Source organism: Canis lupus, chromosome 2 (assembly GCF_011100685.1).
Source record: "Canis lupus familiaris isolate Mischka breed German Shepherd chromosome 2, alternate assembly UU_Cfam_GSD_1.0, whole genome shotgun sequence".
Lineage (NCBI taxonomy): Eukaryota > Metazoa > Chordata > Mammalia > Carnivora > Canidae > Canis > Canis lupus.
Window position 1 is genome coordinate 53,549,611 of NC_049223.1, and position 22,333 is coordinate 53,571,943.

The 22,333-nt window shown below is 39.2% G+C and overlaps 1 protein-coding gene and 1 pseudogene across 8 annotated transcripts in view; one reads left to right on the top strand and one right to left on the bottom strand.

Moving 5' to 3' along the window:
* Positions 1–514: 514 nt before the first annotated feature.
* The window catches only part of CDK7 (cyclin dependent kinase 7), a 63,870-nt gene continuing 42,051 nt past the window's right edge, over positions 515–22,333 (top strand). For 5 of the 8 annotated variants that reach the window (XR_005355648.1, XR_005355649.1, XM_038530783.1 and 2 more), the window contains exons 1-8: positions 518–722; positions 1,054–1,113; positions 8,182–8,215; positions 9,109–9,176; positions 10,529–10,597; positions 12,792–12,902; positions 13,932–14,050; positions 17,065–17,164. Coding sequence is in view for 6 of the 8 variants with exons in the window: in XM_038530783.1 (XP_038386711.1) it covers positions 657–722; positions 1,054–1,113; positions 8,182–8,215; positions 9,109–9,176; positions 10,529–10,597; positions 12,792–12,902; positions 13,932–14,050; positions 17,065–17,164 (627 nt within the window). In the remaining 2 variants the exon portion in view is untranslated. Of the gene's footprint in view, positions 723–1,053; positions 1,114–8,181; positions 8,216–9,108; positions 9,177–10,528; positions 10,598–12,791; positions 12,903–13,931; positions 14,051–17,064; positions 17,165–22,333 lie in introns of those variants that run through there. The other 3 variants (XM_038530781.1, XM_038530782.1, XM_038530786.1) reach the window with 3 other exon arrangements.
* LOC608454 lies at positions 18,858–19,720 on the bottom strand (annotated as a pseudogene).

Consider the following 22,333-nt stretch of genomic DNA (forward strand, 5'->3'; position numbering starts at 1 on the left):
CCAGTTATGTTCACAACCAGTTACGATGTGGCCTATTATTTCCATTTTACAGAGTGGAAAACGGATGGCCAGCAGTCTGTTCCACAGCACGAACTGCTTCGGTTGACCTGGATTTTGCTTCCTCGGGCCTGCACTGAGGTCTCCGGCCCAGCCCCTAACCACTGGGCTCTCCGTCTTCTAAGTAACCCGAGATTGTTGCAGCTCTAAGCGTCCATAGCAACAGCGGCGACGGAGGCCCCGGAGCAGGCTCCAGGAAGCCAGAGCGGGGATAGGTCAGGACTTCCGGTCTCGCACGCCTACTAAGCCCCGAGCCCAGAGCACCGTCTCGCCACGCTGACCTGCCCGAGGCAGGGGAGGAATCACCTGCGCTGAGAAGTTCTCAAGGTGACAAAGACACCTGCGCCAACGCTCCGCTCCCGGCACCAACCGGCTGCGGCGGGACAGGGCGGCGACGGCCCCGAAAAGCCAACGGACCTACGTCGCGCAGCTTCCGCCGGAACGCGCGGCGCGCCAGCCCAGACCGGAAGTGGGGGCGGAGCTACTAAAGCGCCGGCTCGCGCTCAGCGGAAGTGGCTGTTGGGGGCTTTAAGGTGGCTTTAAATTCCCGCCGTCTGGAAGGCTCTGCCCGGTCGGTTGGGGTCGGCTTCGCGCGCCGGATGGCGGTGGACGTGAAGTCACGAGCGAAGCGTTATGAGAAGCTGGACTTCCTCGGGGAGGGACAGGTGAGGCTCTCGGGCGGGGCTCGGGGGGCCCTGGACCGACAGGACCCTGCGCGGCTTTTCGGGCGGGGGCGGGGGCGGGAGGCCTGGCCTGGCAGCCCCTTCGTGCGCGAGGCCGCCCCGCGGGCCCTGGAGCGGGGGCGGGGGGGGCGAGGATCGGCCTGGGGCGCCCCGAGGGTCGGCCTCGCCCCTGCCCGCCGCCGCCGGGCCGCCCCTAGAGCCCTACGGGCCCGGTCCGAGCCTCCCGGTAGCTCAAAAGGCAAAAACACAGACACCCCCCCCCCCCAAAAAAAAAGCCCCCAGGCACTTAGATGAGTTCTGTTTTTCTCTCTAGTTTGCCACGGTTTACAAGGCCCGAGACAAGAACACCAACCAAATTGTCGCCATTAAGAAGGTGAGTGACCGTCTGTGGTTGGCGCTCGGGTCTCGGAAGGTCGCACGCGCCGTTGTGTGGGGCCCCGACCTCCCCTGGCGCCTGTGTCCGCCACGCCTGCGCCCGCTGCGCGCGTCGGGGTTTCCTTGGAAGGCCTGCGTGAGCGTTGACGTTGATGTGTGTTGTTTAAGAATGATTTCGTTTTATTTTTGAGATGTTTTTTATTTATTCATGAGAGACACAGAGCGAGAGAGAGAGAGAGGCAGAGACCCAGGCAGAGGGAGAAGCAGGCCCCATGCGGGGAGCCCGACGTGGGGGTCACGCCCTGGCCGAATGCAGATGCTCAACCACTGAGCCGCCGGGGCGTCCCTAAAAATATTAATTAAGTAGGTTTTTTTTTTTTTTTTTTTTTTTTTTTTTACTTGCATTCATTCAAGAAACTTGGGTCATATGTCGCTAATGTGCCTACCTGTCAGATGCTTTCCCTTACCCTGTTTTATGTTTTGTGGGGGTTTTTTTTGTTTTTTTCATTTAGCCCTCCACCTGGCCGTGTGACGTGGGTAAAGGGTGTTTATTTTGCACCGGAGGTAGCTGAGACTAAGAGAGAGCGAGTAACTTGTCAGAATGACGCACATGCTAATTGCTCAAACTAGAATTTAAGTCCAGGCGTTCTGCTGCCAGGTTCTGGTTCTTTCCTGTGCTCCTGAAATTAGTGATCCTCTCGGAGAGAGACGGTTTTTGTCACATCTCCAGGCCTGTTTAGTGGGTGGGGTAGGTGACTTCTGCCTCCTTATGTTTATTATTATGTTTATTATTCCTCCTCTTGCTGTTTGAACCTGTTTCTCTTTCAAAATTCCTGACCCCTTTGAAGCCTATCCCCCTGATTCACCTGCACCTGACTCCTTGTTGTCCTCTCCATAATTATTCCTGCTATTAATATCTTTTTACTCTTTTTTTAAGAGTTTATTCAGGAGACAGAGAGAGAGAGAGGCAGAGACACAGGCAGAGGGAGAGGCAGGCTCCCTGTAGGGACCTGATGGGGACTCGCAGAACTTCAGGGTCATGTCCTGAGCTGAAGGCAGTCGCTGAACCGCTGAGGCACCCGGGCTGCCCTCTTTTTACGTTTTCTGATGTCCCTCCTCTCATTTCCAACTTGAATTGTGTCATCCAGCATTGTAGTTACTCCTGTGTAAAAGCCTTGTCTATTCTGACCCTTTCTGAAGTTAACTTTTCGATTCTACCCATGGTTCACTATATTAGCCACACTGACCTTTTTGTCCCCTGACAAATTCAGTTCATTCCTGGGATCATTAGATTTGCTTGCCTTCTGGTGAGTATATATTTCTCTAAAATTTGGCAAGTTTTAGATCTCATTCGACCATCTCTCTCACATAGAGGCCTCCACTAATTCCTATAGGTGTGCCTCCCTACTTTCAGAGTTCCTTGTTGTAGGTCTCCATTATCTTCATGACGTTTATCAAAATTTGAAATCCTCTTACCTGTAAGCTTATTGTCTGTTTACTTCCACTCAAATTATACTTAGAACCATGTCCAGTACATTTGTAGATATATGTTAAAAATGTACTACTTGGGACGCCTGGTGGCTCAGTGGTTGAGCGTAGGCCTCATGGGCCTTCGGCTCAGGTCATGATCCTGGGGTCTTGGGATTGAGTCCCGCATGGGGTTTCCTGCTCAGTGGGGAACCTGCTTCTCCCTCTGCTGCTCTCCCTCCTTCTGCTGTCTCTGACAAATAAATAAAACTAAAAATATGTGTTAACCTAGAAAAAAAAGTGTATTAACCTGACTGGTAAAATCTTTCCAGTGTTGTCATACTGAGTTCTGTAGTTGTCTGAAAGTCCTAGGGGAGTTTGTTTTATTTTGGGATTTTTTTTTTTTTTTTTGCTTGTTTTTAAAGTAAATTGGGATTTAGAATTCATCTTGTTTCTTTTTGTAACATTTAAAAAAATGTTTTTATTTATTCATTTGAGGGGGGAGTGGCAGGGGGAGATGGAGAAGCAGGCTTGCCACTGAACAGGGAGCTATGCTAGGGTGATCCCAGCACCCAGGACATCATGACCTGAGCCCAAGGCAGACATTTAACCAACTGAGTCACACAGGTGCCCTTCCTGTTTCTCTTTGATAGACTTTTACCCCTTGAAGGTTACTCAAAATGGAATCTTCTTTTACATTTAATTTTTATGTCAGATATGTCATCATTGTGGTTTTAATAAAAGTTAAAAGGCCTAGGCTTTTTAAGGTACTTGACTCTTAGCCCTGTCTTTCACTCCTTAGGGCAATCACTTACAACTCCTATAGTTTTCCTCTGGTATTTATTTATTTTTCATTAAATACTATGCTTATATCATTATTTCTTGAGTGCTCGCCTCTACTTCATTTTAGACATTATCTAGTTTTTTTTGTTGTAGTTTTATACTTGTTCATTTACTACTAACATTTAATGTTTAATTTTACAAGTAATGTATATTCTGTGTTCTTTCATCTATTGTATCTTAGGCTTTTAAAATACGTTTAGGGTAAGTGGAATATTTCATTTCTACTGAAATTAAAATTTTTTAAGGTTTTATTTATTTATTCATGAGAGAGACAGATCGAGAGGCAGAGACACAGGCAGAGGGAGAAGCAGGCTCCATACAGAGAGCCCGATGTGGGACTCCATCCCAGGTCTCCAGGAGCACGTGCTGGGTCAAAGGCAGACGCTCAACCGCTGAGCCACCCAAGCGTCCCTCTACTGAAATTTATAAAAAAATAAAATATCATTGATCTCTACCTCATCTCTTTAAAAAGATCATATGGAATTTATGCTGCCTGATTTATTTAACCAGTCCTCTATTGGTGGCCTTTTAGACTGTTTCTCTCAATAGCTAGCTAACTGACCCGCCATATATAAATATTCTTTTTTAGTTTGTTTTTCTGAATCAGTCTTATTTCTGGAATCTTCTACATGAAAACATGTAGATGTGGTTTATTTATGATCATCGGTGATTAGAATCCATCCTATAACTACGCTAAAATTTGTCCAAATTCTTGATACACCTTTAGGCTATTTTATTGTTATTTTTTATGTTTTCCCTTAATACAGTTCTACAGACATGCCTATTCGTGTGAGTTTCTTTAGAGAATATATCCATATTTGAAACCAACTGTAAATTATTGCTGTTTTAGGGAATATTCAGCATCAGCCTCCTCATGTATTGTCAGATTGTTCTTCAAAGTGGTTGGACTAATCTCCCTCGACTTTCTTACTATGTTTGTATTGTCAGATTTTACAACATTTGTCAATTACCTGGATCAAAATTGGCATATGATTATTTCAGTTAATATTTTTCTGGATACCAGTTGGATTGATCGTCTTTTTTTAGATTTATTGGCTTTTTAGACTTTTTCCTATCAGTTTTTCTGTTAGGGTGCTTGAATTTTTTTCTTCCTATTTGGTGGAATTTTTTATTATATTCTGGACATTGATCCTTTGTCAGAAATATTGCACTGCAGGTATCATCTCCCAGTCTTTGGCTAGACTTTTAGTTTATTATTTATTTATTTATTTATTCATTCATTCATTCATTCATTCATGAGAGACACACAGAGAGGGTACAGACACAGGCAGAGGGAGAAGCAGGCTCCATGTGGGGAGCCCGACATGGGACTCTATCCCAGGTCTCCAGGATCATGCTCTGGGCTGAAGGCGGCGCTAAACCACTGAGCCACCGGGGCTGCCCTGGACTTTTAGTTTATATATGCTGTCTTCTGGGGCACAGAAACTTATAATCCTGTTCTGACTGAATTTACCCATTTTTTTCCTTTATGGGTTTCCTCTTTGTCTGCTTGCCTATCTCCAGTTTTTAAAGTATTGCTTTTCACATTTAGGTCTTTATTACATCTGGAATTAAGTTTTCTATTTTGTGTAATATGAGGATTCAGTATTTTTTCCTTGTTGTGCCAGCATTATTGATAGTCTATCCTTTACCTGGTGAGTTATGATGCCAAGTTCTCATTTAGTTGTAATGCCAGGTTCCAGTATGCACTTGGATCCATTTCTGAGCACTGTTTTCTTTTTTTTTAAGATTATTTATTTATTTATTTATTTATTTATGATAGACATAGAGAGAGGCAGAGATACAGGAGGAGGGAGAAGCAGGCTCCATGCCGGGAGCCCGACCTGGGACTCGATCCCGGGACTCCAGGATCGCGCCCTGGGCCAAAGGCAGGCGCTAAACTGCTGAGCCACCCAGGGATCCCCTGTTTTTTTTTTTTTTTTTTCCCCATGGATTGATTTTTTTTTTTCCTATCCCTGCTCAAATACTATAGTGTATTTAATTACTACTGTGTTTCAGAAGTCTTGAAATCTGATCAGTTTCACATACCTGTTTTTCTTCAAAATTACCTTGGCTACTTTATCTGCCATTTAGGAAATTTCAAACAATCAGGAGAAAATTTTTTTTTTCTAAAGATTTTATTTATTCATGAGAGATATAGAGAAAGAGGCAGACTCCATGCCGGGATCCCGATGTGGGAGTCGATCCCGGGACTCCAGGACTGTGCCCTGGGCCAAAGGCAGGCGTTAAACCGCTGAGCCATCCAGGGATCCCCAATCAGGAGAATTTGATATGAACTGATATGATACTAATAATGATAAACTGCTATGTCATTATTAATTTTGTTAAGTATGAAAATGGCATTTTGAATAAGTAAGAAAATATGTACTTTTTTTTTTTTTTTTAAAGATTTTATTTTATTTTATTTTATTTATTCATGAGAGACACAGGCAGAGGGAGAAGCAGGCTCCATGCAGGGAGCCTGATGTGGGACTCAATCCCAGGACTCCAGGATCACACCCTGGGCCGAAGGCAGGTGCTAAACTGCTGAGCCACCTAGGGAATCCTGAAAATATCTACGTTTTAGAGATGCCTACTTAGGTACATGGGGATGAAATCTCATGAAATCTGTGGTTTGTTATAAGAAAGGGAAAGATGAATAATGAAGTAAGTGTGGCAAAATATTGATATTTAATCCTAGTGGTGAAGTAGATGGCTTCATGAAACTAATATATTTTTATTGTGTTTAGAGAATTAAAAAATTTTTAAATTGTTCTTAGCCCTTTATATTTCTGTGTAAAGTTTAAAATCGATTTGTCAATGTTCTTTAAAAAATGCTGTTGAGAGGAACGCCTGAGTGACTCCGTGGTTGAGCGTCTCAAGGCATGATCTGGGATCAAGTCCTGCTTTGGGCTCCTCACATGGAGCCTGCTTCTCTCTCTGTGTCTCTCATGAATAAATAAATAAAATCTTAAAAAAAAAAAAAAGTAAGTGTTTGTAGTATATTGCTGGGAGATAATCTGTAATTTATATCTTTTAATCTATTTTTATCATTATCAGGAATCTTATTTTTTAAATTTTAATTCCAGTATAGTTAACATATAGTGTTACATTAGTTCTAGGTCTACAGCACAGTGATTCAGCAATTCTGTACATTACTCAGTGCTCATCATGTGTAATCTTAATCCCCTTCACCTATTTTCCCTATCCACCTCTCCACCTGCCCCCCTGATAGCCATCTGTTTGTTCTCTATGGTTAAGAGTCTGTTTCTTGGTTTGTCTCTTTTTTCTTTGTTGGTTTGTTTGGTTTCTTAAATTCCACATATGAATGTAATCATAGTCTATTTGTCTTTCTCTTATTTCACTTAGTGAAATAAGATCCATGTTGTTGTACCTGGTAAGATTTCATTCTTTTTTGTTACTGAGTAATATTCCTGTGTATGTGTGTGTGTATATAATATCTTTATCCATTCATCTATTGATGGACACTTGTATTGCTTTTGTAGTTTGGCTTTTGTAAATAATGCTGCAATGAACATAGGGTGCATGTATCTTTTTGAGTTAGTGTTTTTATATTTTTTGGTAAATACACAGTAGGGGAATTACTGAAACCTGTGGTAATTACATTTTAATTTTTTGAGGAACCTCCATACTGTTTTTCACGGTGGCTACACCAGTTTGCATTTATCTGGGAGATATTTTTAAAGGTAGAATAGCTGTGTTTTTCCAGAAATAAATTTTGTTTTGGGTATTTTTTTTTTTTTTTAATTTTTATTTATTTATGATAGTCACACAGAGAGAGCGAGAGAGGCAGAGACACAGGCAGAGGGAGAAGCAGGCTCCATGCACCGGAAGCCCGATGTGGGATTCGATCCCGGGTCTCCAGGATCGCGCCCTGGGCCAAAGGCAGGCGCTAAACAGCTGCGCCACCCAGGGATCCCTGTTTTGGGTATTTTTGATTATGATTATATGTAGTCATTGTATAAAGCAGTGACTAAGAGACTGGTGTAAGCCTAAACCTATTAATGAAATTTCTTACGCTTTGTGTGTGTGTGTGTGGTTTTTATCTGTATTAATGGTGATGACAGTTTAGCCATTTTTTGTATCCATCATAATTTGCAATTTTTTTTTCAATTTTTTTTTTAAAGATTTTATTTATTTACTTAGAGCACAAGCAGGGAGAGTCTCAAAGAGGGAGAGGGAGAAGCAGACTTCCTGCTGAGCAGGGAGCCTGATGGGGCGCTTGTTCTCAGGACCGTAGGATCATGACCTGAGCTGAAGGCAGACACTTAACCAACTAAGCCAGTCAGGTGCCCTTGTAATTTTGCTTTTTGAAAATGTGTTCCTTAGGAGCATATTATGGGGCATAATAAACATGTAATTTTATGTTTATAACATCATTTATGTCCTCCCAAGTAAGCTAACTTGAAACAATTTTGTTGTTAATGTGCCCTCAGTTACAGTTCTACATTTAATCTTGCAAAGATAAAGGAGACCTTTATTTTCTTAATTCAGTTATTTGAATGTGTAATTGAAAAAGTTAAGGGGCAAGGAATAGTAGGTACTTGGTCCTTTCTTATATTGTTAATTTTGCCTTTCAAATTCATGATTTCCACTCCCTCTTTGTTTACTGGTTACATATAAGTCGCTACATGTTTTTGCTGTGGTCACATTTCTGAAGCGTTTATATGTTATGCGTTAAGTCTAAATAAGCTAACATATTTTTAATGTGTTGGTTCCTTCCCCCCTTTGCCAGATTAAACTTGGACATAGATCAGAAGCTAAAGATGGTGAGTATTTAATATAATCTGACAGAGCAGGAAAAGTTTTTATTTTCACTAAGGAAATAAGCAAAGTATTGGAATTATGAGAGATTCTAGATGGAGTTATTGCGGGATGCTGGAATAGTAAACTCAGGGTGGAGACTGAGGATAGAGACAGGATATTTGTGATACCCACCATTTGGATGTTAAGAGTATGTAAGTCATTCAAGTCATCTGAGTAAATGGAAGGCAACAAGGTTATAGTGGCTTGTCTTGCTGTTTTCATTACTCTTTAAGATGTTGTTTCAAGCAGTTTTTTATTTTTCTGGCCTTCTAATTTGAAAAATCAGGATACAAGGTCATGGAAGTACAGAAAGCTCACACTGAAATAGATGATGAATGGAAGAAAACATGTTTTTACCCTTCTTCCAAAGCCTTGTGTGCTAAGTCTTGTTTAGTCATCAAGAACTAGTTTTTATAAAACAGAACCCATCATCTGTCTATATATAATAGGCAGTACCAGAACTTATTTTTGAGTTCTATCCTTTGTATTGGGAAAGGTACTGTCTTACCACTATTTTGCTGTTAGCATCCAGAATCTGTTCCTAATATAACGCAAGAAAGAGGAAGCTATTGACTTATTCCTTTAATGTTACACACTGACACATTGTTATTCCAGCAGTCTTCTCAAGTGATATGCTACAAAATGAATAATTATCATGGTCATTGTTAAGCTATTTTCAAAATAAAGCAATATAAAAGAAAACCAAATGTCAAACAATTTGTCCAATAGCCTGTATTTTTCTATGGAGTACTCACTGCCATTTCCTGAAAGACTAACTTGTCCCAAAAAATATGCTTGTAAGGAGATTTGAGATTTCAGAATTATTTTTCACATTTTGCTTTGCTTTTTCATCTAGGTATAAACAGAACAGCTTTAAGAGAGATAAAATTATTACAGGAGCTAAGCCATCCAAATATAATTGGTGTGAGTATGATATGAGTTGTTTCTGGGATCTGGGACCCTGCCATTTCTGAATGAGGTAGATATTGATTGAATGCTGAGCAAGATGAATTGTTTTAGGTTAGCCTTGCAAAAAAGCTTTACAGTTTATCAGGATAATATGTATTTTCTATTCTCTTTAGTCCTGTAGGCAGTTGTCTTAAAAGCATTAAATATTAAAACATTTAATATTGGCATATAGCCTAATTATGTCAAAAATCATTTTGAAGCCTAGAGAGCTTTAGCATGTATAAGACCTTGAGTAAGCTTCCCTATAACTCAGTGCCATAATTCTTACCTCATAGGGTTGTGACAAGACTAGTTGATTTTTTTTTTTTAAGATTTTATTTATTTGAGAGAGAGAGACAGAGAGAGAGAGACAGAGACAGACATCACAAGCAGGGAGATAGAGGGAGAAGCAGACTCCCCACTAAGTGGGGAGCCTGATGCAGGACTGGGCCCCAGGATCATGACCTGAGCCAAAGGTGGATACTTAACCAACTGAACCACCCAGGCACCCCAGACTAGTTGATTGAATGCATATAAAGTACCTGGAAATAGAGCCTGACATAGAGAATGCATATATTGAATGATAGCTGCCATTGCTGTTTATAGGATTTTCTTAAAAACTGAGCACAGAATTGAAGATTGAGGTGAGATTTTCAATTATTTGTTTCTTAAACATAGCTCTCAAAATTTGGGGGGCGAGCTTAAGTATTTAGTGACTTTTTAAAAATAGTAAAGTTGAGGCGCGCCTACGTGGCTTAGTCGATTTCGTTTCTGACTTTGGCTTAGGTCATGATCTCCAACTCCCGGGATCTCCTGGGATCAAGCCTGGAGTCTGGCTCTCTGCTCAGCAGGGACTCTGCTTGTCCCTCTGCCTCTGCCCTTCCCCTTGCTGTGCTCTCTGTCTCTTAAATATTCTTCTTCTTTTTTTTTTTTTTTTTTTAAGATTTTATTTATTTATTCATGAGAGACATAGAGAGAGAGGCAGAAACACAGGCAGAGGGAGAAGCAGGTTCCATGCAGGGAGCCCCTTGTGGGACTCATGGAACTTCAGGATCATGCCCTGAGCTGAAGGCAGACACTCAACCGCTGAGCCACCCAGGCGTCCCTCTCTTAAATCTTAAAAAAAAAAAAAAAAAGTTTTACACCTCAAATTACTAATTCCTAGCAAGAAAAAGGATAAATGTCAAATTTAATAAAATCAGATTTAACAGAGTATTATCAGCAGTCTTCATGCTTGTTTAAATTTTTAAAAATTAGTTGGTACAGTATTTTCAAGTACTTTATAGAAAATCACATTATTTATTTATTTTTTGAATTTTGCTTTGCAGCTCCTTGATGCTTTTGGGCATAAATCTAATATTAGCCTTGTCTTTGATTTTATGGAAACTGATCTAGAGGTAAGATTAAGATTCCTAAGAGATTTTTTTTCTCTTTTTATCAAAAGAGAACCTGTTTATTTCCTACTTTCGAAGGTACTGTTATTCAAAGGAATATTTAATTTTTTTGGAATGTGAACGTACTCCTAAGTAAAGGATCTTCTGAATCATTTAGCCGTATTCCCAGTGTTAGATACAGAGATTTGGATTTCAAAACATTTCTATCTACCAAGCTCCCTCTACCTTATTGACATTATTTTTAGAGAAATGAGTATTAGGCCCTTGAGAATTTAGAGTTTCTTTTCCATATTATCACAGAATATCATCCTTTTGACAGCCAAGTTTTTTTTTTGTTTGTTTGTTTTTTTTTGAGAAAATGAGATCTTAGGCTTTTCCTTAATACTAATTAAGGAACCTCGAAAACTAACAACAACTGGAATTCTCATACACCGCTGGTGAGCATGCAGAATCGTACAGCCAGTTTGGAAAATAGTTTGGCAGTTTCTTAAACAGTGAAATACACTGCTAAAGAATGATCTAGCAATATGACTGCTAGGTATTTAAGAGAAATAAAAATATGTCTACCCAGAAATTAATTGGTACACAGATGTTCACTTTTGTTCATTATTGCCCAAACTTGAAACAATCCAAATATCTTTCATCTAGTTAATATAGAAACAAACTGTGGTACATCTTTAAAATGGAATACTGTTTGGGGATAAAAAGAAATAAATTGCTCATATATGTATATAACAGTAGAGAGGAATCTCATTACATAGATTGTGCTAAATGAAAGAACTCAGGCTCAGTCCAGGCTGTGTATTATATGATTCCATTTATATGATGTTCTGGAAAAGGCAAGAACTAAAGAAACAGAAATCAGGTCAGTGGTGGTCAGAGTTGGGAGTAGAGGGAAGTATTGGGCATAGAGGGGCCTGGGGCGATTGGGGTATGGGTGAGAGTTAAAAGAACTCTATCTTGATTATGATAATGGTTACACAACTGGATGTCTTTGTTAAAACTCATGGAACTGTGCACTAGAAAGGGCATATTTTGCCTAAATCTGATTTTTTTTTTTTTTTAAGAAATGGGATTGTTCTCTTAATTTCTCTGTTACTTCATTATTAGTATATGAAAATGCAACAGATTTCTATGTATTGATTTGTGTCCTGCAACGTTACTGAATTCATTTATCAATTCTAGTAGTTTTTTGGTGGAGTCTTTAAGGTTTCTTATGTATAGTATCATGTCATCTGCAAATACCAAAAGTTTACTTCTTGCCAATTTGGATACCTTTTATCTAAATATGATTTCCTTTTTTTTTTTTTTTTTAAGATTTTATTTATTTATTCATGAGAGATGCAGAGACACAAGGCAGAGGGAGAAGCAGGCTTCATGCAGGGAGCCCGATATGGGGCTCAATCCCGGGACTCAAGGATCATGCCCTAGGTCGAAGGCAGGTGTTAAATCACTGAGCCATTCAGACTGCCCCTCTAAATAGGATTTCTAAAAAAAGAAAATGATAACTTCTAGCTAACATATAAGCTTAGGAATAAACTGGCTTTTTTTTTTTTTCAATAAACTGGCTTTAAGCACAGTTCTCAAATAATGCATGAGAACTCAGTTGTGCACTTTAACTCAGCTCTATTTTCTTTGTTATCTTCCTTCATGGGCATAATTTCTCAATATAGTGGCTTATATCCTTAGAGTTTAATAATCTGTAAGGAAAGAAGGTGCTTTGTTCCCCTTGATTCTAGAAGTATTTGGCCTGTTTGATTAGCTTGGATCACATGTCCAACTCTAAAGCAGTCTTCTGGACAGCAGGCTTGAGTATGGTGGTTGGCTATGCCTGGGTCATGTATCTGCCTCTAGAGGCCACAGGTAGTGGTCAGTCCTGTTTTAAACAGGTGGTTTCCCAAAGGAATGTTGAATGCTATTATCAGAAGGGCTGTACATCCTGGGGCAAGCGAAACAACAGATGTTCACCATGTTAATGCCTTTTAAACAATGAAGTAGAAGAGAAAAAGCCCCAGCAGATACTTTCCCTAACTGGAAAATTCCGTTTCTGGAAATTCTGACACTGCTTCCTAAGGAGAGTTAGGCAGTGTTTCTTCAGATTCTCCCGTATGATGGATAAATTCATTATATGTCTGTGTGTGATTCTATATGATGTAATTTAATTGGAATAATTGTATTTTATATACTGGATTTACAGGTTATAATAAAGGATAATAGTCTTGTGCTGACCCCATCACACATCAAAGCCTACATGTTGATGACTCTTCAAGGGTTGGAATATTTACATCAACACTGGATTCTACATAGGGTAAGGTTTTTAACCAATTATGATTGACTTTTTACATTTTAGTCAAGTTTTATGTAACCAGTTATTACATAAATATTTGGTCTAAATACGTATATTATTAAAAATAAAGCCGGACCATTTTATCCCGTCTTCCTCTGGGTGTTCCCTTCAGTTATTCCACCAGGTGGTGCTAATGAGGACTGTAAAATACTATGTAAAATTTAGAAATGCAAGAGGCCCGGTTCTTCATTTTTTTCCATAGATGAATAGCTAATTTGCTGTGTCACCTGACCGAGGTTATAGTTTTTTCAAGGTCAGTAGCTGATAACCAACAGAGTATTAGAATCTAGGTCTTTTGGCTTTAAGTCCAGTATTCTTTATGCTATACTGTTGTGACAGGAAAAAAAAATACAGTGAGAGACTGGGTTAAATTATACATTGCTAAAATATTTTTAGAACAGCAATATTTCAGTAACTCTAAAATTCTGTGAAGTAATGAAATAAAGTTTCTGAAATGATTGAGTCAGTATTAGAAATATTTAGCTATTGAAACAAGGCTGACACTCTCTATAGGTAGATATTTTTAGGTACTCTATTTAGATAAATAGCTAAGAATATATAATTTATAGTCAGTAATTCTCGTACCTTAAACTTGGAATCCCTTTTAGGTTATTGCTAATATCTTTTTAGTATAGATTTTGAGGAATATGTTCCTCATTCTCTCTAAATGCATAATATTTTTATTTACTGAAGTTGCTGTGTATTACTGTTACTAAATTAATAGCAGCAATTATTTATTGAATTCCTCATTGTCATAGTAGGCTCGTTACAAAAAACACTAAATTTAATCCTCACAACAACCCTGTGAAGTAGGTAAATCCAAGGTCTCACTAAGTAATAAAACCAGTCTTTTGCTGTGGTAAGATTTTATATCTGATATGTTTAAATTTGAGGTTTTACCCTGTTTTGTTTTGTCAAGCCAACTAATTGTATTTTTATGGTATTCTCTCCCTCCTGCTTACTTGTTTATTTAAAACCTCCATGATACAGGATCTAAAACCAAACAACTTGTTGCTAGATGAAAATGGTGTTCTAAAACTAGCAGATTTTGGCCTGGCCAAATCATTTGGGAGCCCCAATAGAGCTTATACACATCAGGTTGTAACCAGGTAAGAATCACTTAAAAAACTGAAAGTTTATATTTTGCAGGATTAGTTTTTGTTTTTTTATTATTTTTTATTTTTTATTTTTATTTTTTTTTAGTTTTTGTTTTTTTAAAGTAAGCTTTTTGTAGGCCTAATAACATGGGGCTGAACTCAGGACCCTGAGATCTTGAGTCACATGCTCTACTCACTGAGCCAGCCAGGTGCCCCTATTGTATAGATATGAATCCCAAATGAGCATCGTTTGGCTTCTCTGAAATATCCCAGTAGAGTTAGGAATTGTTGGTGGTGTTTTACTAAAAATATGATTATGTTATGTTTATTTAACCACAATGAAATAATTACAGACATTTTTTCAGATGGAGTTGAACTAACTCAGTTTTCAGGCATTTGTCTAATAACTTTTGGGACTAATTTATACTACTTCTACAGTTTAGTTAGGTAAGTTGGAACTATAGTGGCTATTCTTTTACATATTCACCTGATTTGGGAGACCTGTGTTTATTTTATTGGTCAGTCACTGATTTATTTCATGTTTTATTTCACTCTGTGTGAATGAAAATGGTCTAAATAGAGCAACCCTGTCGGGACCTCTCTCACCCCTGAGAACTTTTTCTGTATTTAATAAAACTGTTACTGCTTTATTAAAAAAAAAAAAAAAGAAGAAGAAAGAAAAGTTTCTGAATAAAGCAGTGCATTGATATTTTGGTTTATCTTATTATTTGTACTTATGTTTTCTTTTATACTTTCTATGTAAAAAATAAAAAAAATCACATGAAATATATATGGACAGTAGGTTTTATAATTCTAGTCAGAATGTTTTTTTTTTTTTTAAGATTTTATTTATTTATTCATGAGAGATACACAGAGAGAGGCAGAGACATAAGCAGAGGGAGAAGCAGGCTCCATGGAGGGAGCCCAAAGAGGGACCCAGTCCCCAGAACCCAGGATCATGCTCTGGGCCAAACACATGTAGGCCTCAACAACTGAGCCACCCAGGCATCCCCAAATGTCATTTATTTATTTCCAAGATTCTTTAAGGATCTGAGAAGATCTTTAAATATTCTGTTCTTTTTAATAACTTTGTCACCTGGGGCACCTAAGTGGCTCAGTCTCAGTTAAGTGTCTGATTCTTGATTTTGGCTCAGGTTGGGAACTTAGGGTTGTGAGATCAAGCCCTGAGCCCTGCTTTGGGCTCTACCCTCAGTGGGTAGACTGCTTGGGAGTCTCTCTCTCCCTCTGCCCTACCCCTTGAGGTTTCCCCTCTCTCTCTCTCTGCCCCTCTCCCTACTTGTGCATGCATGCACGTGTGCGAGCTTGCTGTCTCTCAAAAGTAAATAAGTAAATCTCTCAAAAAAAAAGATAAATAACTTCGCACTTTCAAAATAGATCTCATTGGGTATCAATCACCTGAGCCTTAAGTAAGAAGTAAAGGATATAAGTGGTTATTGATGTACTTGATGGAGAGATACAGCACATTATTTAGGAACTCTTGGAACTGAAGAAAATGGACCCACGTATAAGTATTGTATACCAGTGCTTTATTTTTTTTTTCTTTTTTTAAAAGATTTTATTTATTTATTCATGAGAGAGAACAGAGAGAGAGAGGCAGAGACACAGGCAGAGGGAGAAGCAGGCTCCATGCAGGGAGCCCAATGTGGGATTCGATCTCGGGTCTCCAGGATCATGCCCTGGGCCAAAGGTGCTGCTAAACCGCTAAGCCACCCCGGGATGCCCTACCAGTGTTTTTCATATACCAGTTTCTGGTGTGTGTGTGTGTATGTATATATATGTGTGTGTATATATATATATATATATATGTGTGTGTGTGTGTATTACCAAGTGCTAGTAATAGGTCAAGTTAAAATGAAGACTGAAAATTGTTAAATTATGATTTGGACATCACTAATCACCTTGACAAGAGCAATTTTGGTGGAGTAGTAGGATTAAAGCCTAATTGAAAGTTTTTTTTGTTCTTGTTTAAATTTAATTTTAATTTAAAACATTTTTATCTTAAGTAGACTTGCCACCCAATGTGGGGCTCGAACTCATGACGCCAAGATCAAGAGTCACATGCTCTATCAACTGAGCCAGCCACCCGCTGAAAGAGTTTAAAAAGATAAGAGAATAGTAATTGGAGACAGTAAAAACAAGCAGCTTTTCAGAATAACCAGAGAATGTAGAGATAGCTGCTAGAGGAAGTTGGGCCTAAAGAAGTTTTTGTTTGCTACTTTAATTTTTTGGTTTATTTTTTAAGACTGAAGAAATAATGGTATGTTTGTACGTTAGTGGGAAAAGTCTAGTGAAGAAGAAAACATTGATATTGGAAGAAGAGAATTTCAGTATCTTTGGAAATAGGCAAGAGAGCATGGTACCTAGTGCCCCAAGTTGACATACTGGCATTACAACAGTCCAGGACAGTTCATCTGTAGTTACAGATGAGAAGGCAGATGGTATAAATACAAATGACCATAGGTGAGTCCATGGAATTGTTTTTAATTTTTCTTTCTTTCTATTACTTGGATTCTTTTTAGTAAAGCTGGAAATAAGGTCATTGGCTTAGAGGATGAATGGTGTTGTGAGTTTCTGGAGGAAGTAGGCATTAATCATCAAGGAATGGGAGAGTAAATGGACCAAGGATGTGTTTAATTTCTAGTATGAAATTGCTTGGTTTTATAGCTAGTTTATCTTGAGTTAATCTATCCCTAAAAGTGAAGTTGATCAGTAGGATGATGTTTTGCTTAGGAGTTTTCTACAAGAAACACTTCAATAATTCCATTTTAAAATTACAGTTTTTTGGGGTGCCTAGGTGGCTGAGTCAGTTAAAGCATCTGCCTTTGGCTCAGGTCATGATACCAGGGTCCTGGGTTCAAGTCCCACATTGGACCCATGCTCTGTGGGGAGCCTTCTCCCTCTGCCTGCCACTCCTCCTTGTGTTTTCTCTGTCAAATAAGTAAATAAAATCTTTAAAAAAAAATAAAAGTAAACATAAAATTACAATCTTGCTTTTTGTTCTTCAGATGGTATCGGGCCCCTGAGTTACTCTTTGGAGCTAGAATGTATGGTGTAGGTGTCGACATGTGGGCTGTTGGCTGTATATTAGCAGAGTTGCTTCTAAGGGTAAGTCTAGGATTGATGTATATACTACAATATTGTAATAGGTATTTGTATAACTTGTGTAAGATTATCTTCCCATAGATAATTCTCAGAGAGGAGCACTGGTTTTCCAATAAAAAGCCAACAATAGACCAGTTAAAAAAAAAAAAAAGCTACCTCGGGGCACCTGGGTGGCTCAATTGGTTAAGTATCTGCCTTTGGCTCAGGTCATGATCCCAGGGTCCTGGGATTGAGCCCTGCATTGGGCTCCCTGCTCTGCTCAGCAGAGAGCCTGCTCCTCCCTCATCTGCTCTCCTTGTGTGCGTGCTCTTTCTCTGTTGCTTGTGCGCGCGTGCTCCCTCACTCACTCTGTCAAATAAATTTTAAAAATCTTAAAAAAAAACAAAGCCACCTCCTCCATTGAAACTTTATTGGTTAATGTTAATGTGAAATGTGAAGACCTCTCATTTAGGACAGTAAAGATTTTATTATAGATCATTTCTGTAATCTGAAGTATAACTGTAATAAAACTCATCAGACTTACTAGCCATTGGCACTGTTGATTAAATCATTGTTAAAGTGGGGCACCTGCGTGGTTCAGTGGTTGAGCGTCTACCTTTGGCTCAGATCTTGATCCTGGGGTCCTGGAATTGAGTCCTGCATCAGGCTCCCTGCAGTGAACCTGCTTCTCCCTCTGCCTGTGTCTCTGCCTCTCTCTGTGTGTCTCTCATGAATAAGTAAAAAAAATTTTAAAAAAATCATTGTTAAAATTATGAGGAATTTGAAAGGCAGCTCTAATTGGTGAAGAATTATACCATTTTGCCATACTATTTGTCCTGAACGATTGAAGCTATTTCTTGTTTTATTTTTTTTTATTTTTTTTATTTTTTTTATTTTTTATTTTTTTAATTTATGATAGTCACAGAGAGAGAGAGAGAGGCAGAGACAGGCAGAGGGAGAAGCAGGCTCCATGCACCGGGAGCCCGACATGGGATTTGATCCCGGGTCTCCAGGATCGCGCACTGGGCCAAAGGCAGGCGCCAAACCGCTGCGCCACCCAGGGATCCCTTGTTTTATTTTTTTTTAATTTATTTTTTTAAATGTTTCCTGTTTTAAACTGTTCCTGTTTAAACAGGAAATGCTCTCCACACAGTTCTGAGTCTGTGGTGAGATCTTGCCATCCAAACAGATAATAATTGAATGCAGCTTAGTTCAAAAGGTTTGCTTTTATCAGCATTCAACCTTTCTTAAAGTGTTATTTTTCCTTCATAAATATTTTATAGCTTGAAAGACTACTTAAACTAGAAAACAGGAACAACAATAAATAAGCTAATATGAAACCAAAGTATTCAGTATAGTTTGAATCATTTTGGAAGCAAATTGATCTACATTCTTAACATCCTCTGGATTGTTAAATGAAAAGGAATACACAAATGCTTATACTGGTGGATTGCATAAATCTGGTACTGTGTCCTTAAATAGCACAAATATACGTTTCAATTTATGATCTTTTTTTTTTTTAAAGTTTCCTTTTATTAACCATCTAGAACACTTCCATCCAGATCACTACAGCTTAAAATAGATCACTACCCTTTTGCAGCTATTTAGTAGCCAAGAGCAATGGATAAGATCCATACAATAGTTCTGAAAAGTTCACACGGTCAGTTCAAAACATCTGCTTCACCGAGCCTGATTATTTAAAAAGAATGATAAGAAATTAAACATCACAAATATGTTTTTATTGGTCACCATTAAATGTCTGAATTTTAAACAGATTCTTGGACTGGTGGTTCATATCCATCAGCTCGTTCAACTTTAGCACCGGTCTCATCCCCCGTAGCTTTTCCAGAACTACTACCTTCACCATGAAGCTCCATGAGTTTTCCCAATTCAAACTTGGGCTTCTTCAGCATTTTTACTTTTCTAACAAAAACATGGAGTGGATAAATAGACTGACAAGCTTTTTCTATATCTTTTCCGATGTTGTCTGGAATCAATTTATTGACCACTTCTTTCAAGTCATTTGTTTGCACCTCTCGGGTCATGATTTCCATCATCTTTTTCCGGATTTGGCGGACCTGTTGGTGCTGAGCGTAAGAGGTCTTCCGAATCTGATTATTGCGTTTTTTAGTAAAACCAACACAAAATATACGAAGCAAATAACCATCGGTAGTCTTTACATCAACATGAGCTTCAATCATGGTCTGCCATTTTTTGACCATGGAGCACATTTTGTCACGGGTAAGATCCATGCCATGAAAATTAGTCAGGCAGTTTTTGCCCTGCACATCCTCAGTGATTAGCTTGAATTTCCTAAATGCAACTTCATCATTCTGCAGATCAGCAAGGCTAACTTCAAAAACCCGACCCTTGAGACCATCAGACGCAATTTTGGTTCCTTGAGTTCTTGTGACTAGTGTTTTTCCAATATTTCTTATATTGAACATAGCTGGCGCTTTCACATCATACCAATCTTTCTTAGAAAATGGATCAACCACTTTCTTCTTGGCTCCCTTTTTGCCGCCTTTCGTAAGGCGCTTGTTCTTGCCGACCGCCATGGCGCTGCTGCGGGAGCCAAAAGGGTCAATTTATGATCTTTTTACATCCTTTTTCTTAAACATACTTGGAGGCAATGACTAACAGAAAATCTAAACTTGGGTATTGGGGATCCCTGGGTGGCTCAGTGGTTTAGCGCCTGCCTTTGGCCCAGGGTGTGAACCTGAGTTCCCAGGATCGAGTCCCACATTGGGCTCCTTGTGTGGAGCCTGCTTCTCCCTCTGCCTGTGTCTCTGCCTCCTCTCTCTCTCTCTCTCTCTCTTATGAATAAATAAATAAAATCTTTAAAAAAGGGCAGCCCTGGTGGCGCAGCGGTTTAGTGCCGCCTGCAGCCCGGGGTTTGATCCTGGGGACCCTGGATCAAGTCCCATATCAGGCTCCCTGCATGGAGCCTGCTTCTCCCTCTGCCTCTGCCTCTCTCTCTCTTTCTCTCTCTCTCTATCTCTAAGAATAAATAAAGAATTTATATTTAAAAAAATCTTTAAAAAAAATAAACTTGGGTATTATTTACTGAGCAACTGCCTTATATCTGGTCTACACAATTTTTTTTTTAAAGATTTTATTTATTCACGAGAATACACAGAGAGGAGAGAGAGAGGGGCAGAGACGCAGGCAGAGTAGAAGCAGACTCCATGCGGGGAGCCCGACGTGGGACTCAATCCCGGGTCTCCAGGATCACGCCTTGAGCTGTAGGTGGCGCTAAACCGCTGAGCCACCAGGGCTGCCCTGGTCTACACGATTTTAAAGATACCATTTTAGTTTATAAACAAGAAGTCTATAGTTTAGGGAGGACAATTTATGCCTTAGAGTAAGGTCACCTGGGCATCTTTCTTTTTTTTTTTTTTTTTTTTTTTTAAAGATTTATTTATTTATGATAGACAGAGAGAGAGAGAGGCAGAGACACAGGAGGAGGGAGAAGCAGGCTCCATGCTGGGAGCCTGACGTGGGACTCGATCCCAGGACTCCAGGATCACGCCCTGGACCAAAGGCAGGCACCAAACCGCTGAGCCACCCAGGGATCCCCCTGGGCATCTTTCAGACCCGTAGTAGAGCCTTCTTTAGAGATAATATGGTGATACAAAAGTTTGATCAACCAACATGTGCCTGCCTGCCTTTTATTTCATTTAAATGATCAGGATGCAGAATTAATGTTTTGACATATGGTTGATCTTCAGCATGCTGTCATTCCAGTACTTGATTTTGGCTGTATCAGCTCAGACTGCAGCTTCCATTATTTGGTTTGGCATAGGCTCCTTGATACACAAGGTGCTAGAGGCTAAAGTGTTCCGGTTATTTAAAAACTATATTGTTAAAAAAATAAATAGGGCAGCCCCGGTGGAGCAGTGGTTTAGCGCCACCTGCAGCCCAGGGCGTGATCTGGAGACCCTGGATCGAGTCCCACGTCAGGCTCTCTGCATGGAGCCTGCTTCTCCCTCTGCTTGTGTCTCTGCCTTTCTCTCTCTCTCTCTGCATCTCTATGAATAAATAAATAAAATCTTAAAAAAATAAAGAAATAAAATAAATAAATAAAAACTATATTGCTATCGCATTAAAAAATTACTGATTTTCTAATATTTGCTTTATGATTCCTGGCTCCCTATAAAGACATGAAAAAGAAAAAATAAATTTCTACAATATCAAAATTTTTTAAAGAGATGAATCTGAACACAAAAAGATTTATGAATGGAGTCAAATTTAAAAGAACCAGAGAGAAGTTCCTCTTGGTTTCCTTACTCATGGTACCCTTAAATTCAGTGTCTCTCTTCCTTTTAGGATTAATTTGATTCTTTTTCCTAAAACTAAAAAGATTTCATTCACATACTTAGTCATTTTTACTTTACTGTGTTGGTAAAATTTTGGTATCCTCTAGGAAGTTGTTGAAGAACAGGAAAAAAATAAGCACAGGCTCTTTCTTTGGTAATGCTTCTGTTTGCAATAATATGTGGATATGTTACTTGAACATGATTCACTTATGTTAACTAAATATGGATGACTCACTAGTCCAAATTCCATATTTAGCAAATGCAAATCAATAAGACTATTAGTTGTTACGAATGAGATTATGGGGGACGTCTGGGTGGCTCAGTGGTTGGGCATTTGCCTTTGGTTCAGGGCGTGATCCCAGAGTTCTGGGATCGAATCCTGCCTTGGGCTTCCTACAGGGAGTTTGCTTTTCCCTCTGCCCGTGTCTCAGCCTCTCTCTGTCTCTCATGATTAAATAGATAAAATCCTTAAAAAGTGATTATGGAAGAGCCCCATTTGAACTTAAATATGTTATACAGATTATTAAATTTAACCATTCACATTACTAAATGAAAATTAAAAGTAGTTATTCATTACTAGAAAAAAAAAGTTTGTCTTGGGTTACATACTATATCTAGTACCTGCTGAGACATGCAGTGGATTTCTTCATTAATATTGCTTTGGTGTGGGCAGCCTTGGTGGCCCAGCGGTTTAGCACTGCCTTCAGCCCAAGGTGTGATCCTGGAGACTCAGGATCAAGTCCCATGTCGGGCTCCCTGCATGGAGCCTGCTTCTCCCTCTGCCTGTGTCTCTGCCCTTCTCTCTCTCTCATAAATAAATAAATAAGCAAATAAATACTTAGTGAACTTAAAACGAATTTAAAAATATTGCTTT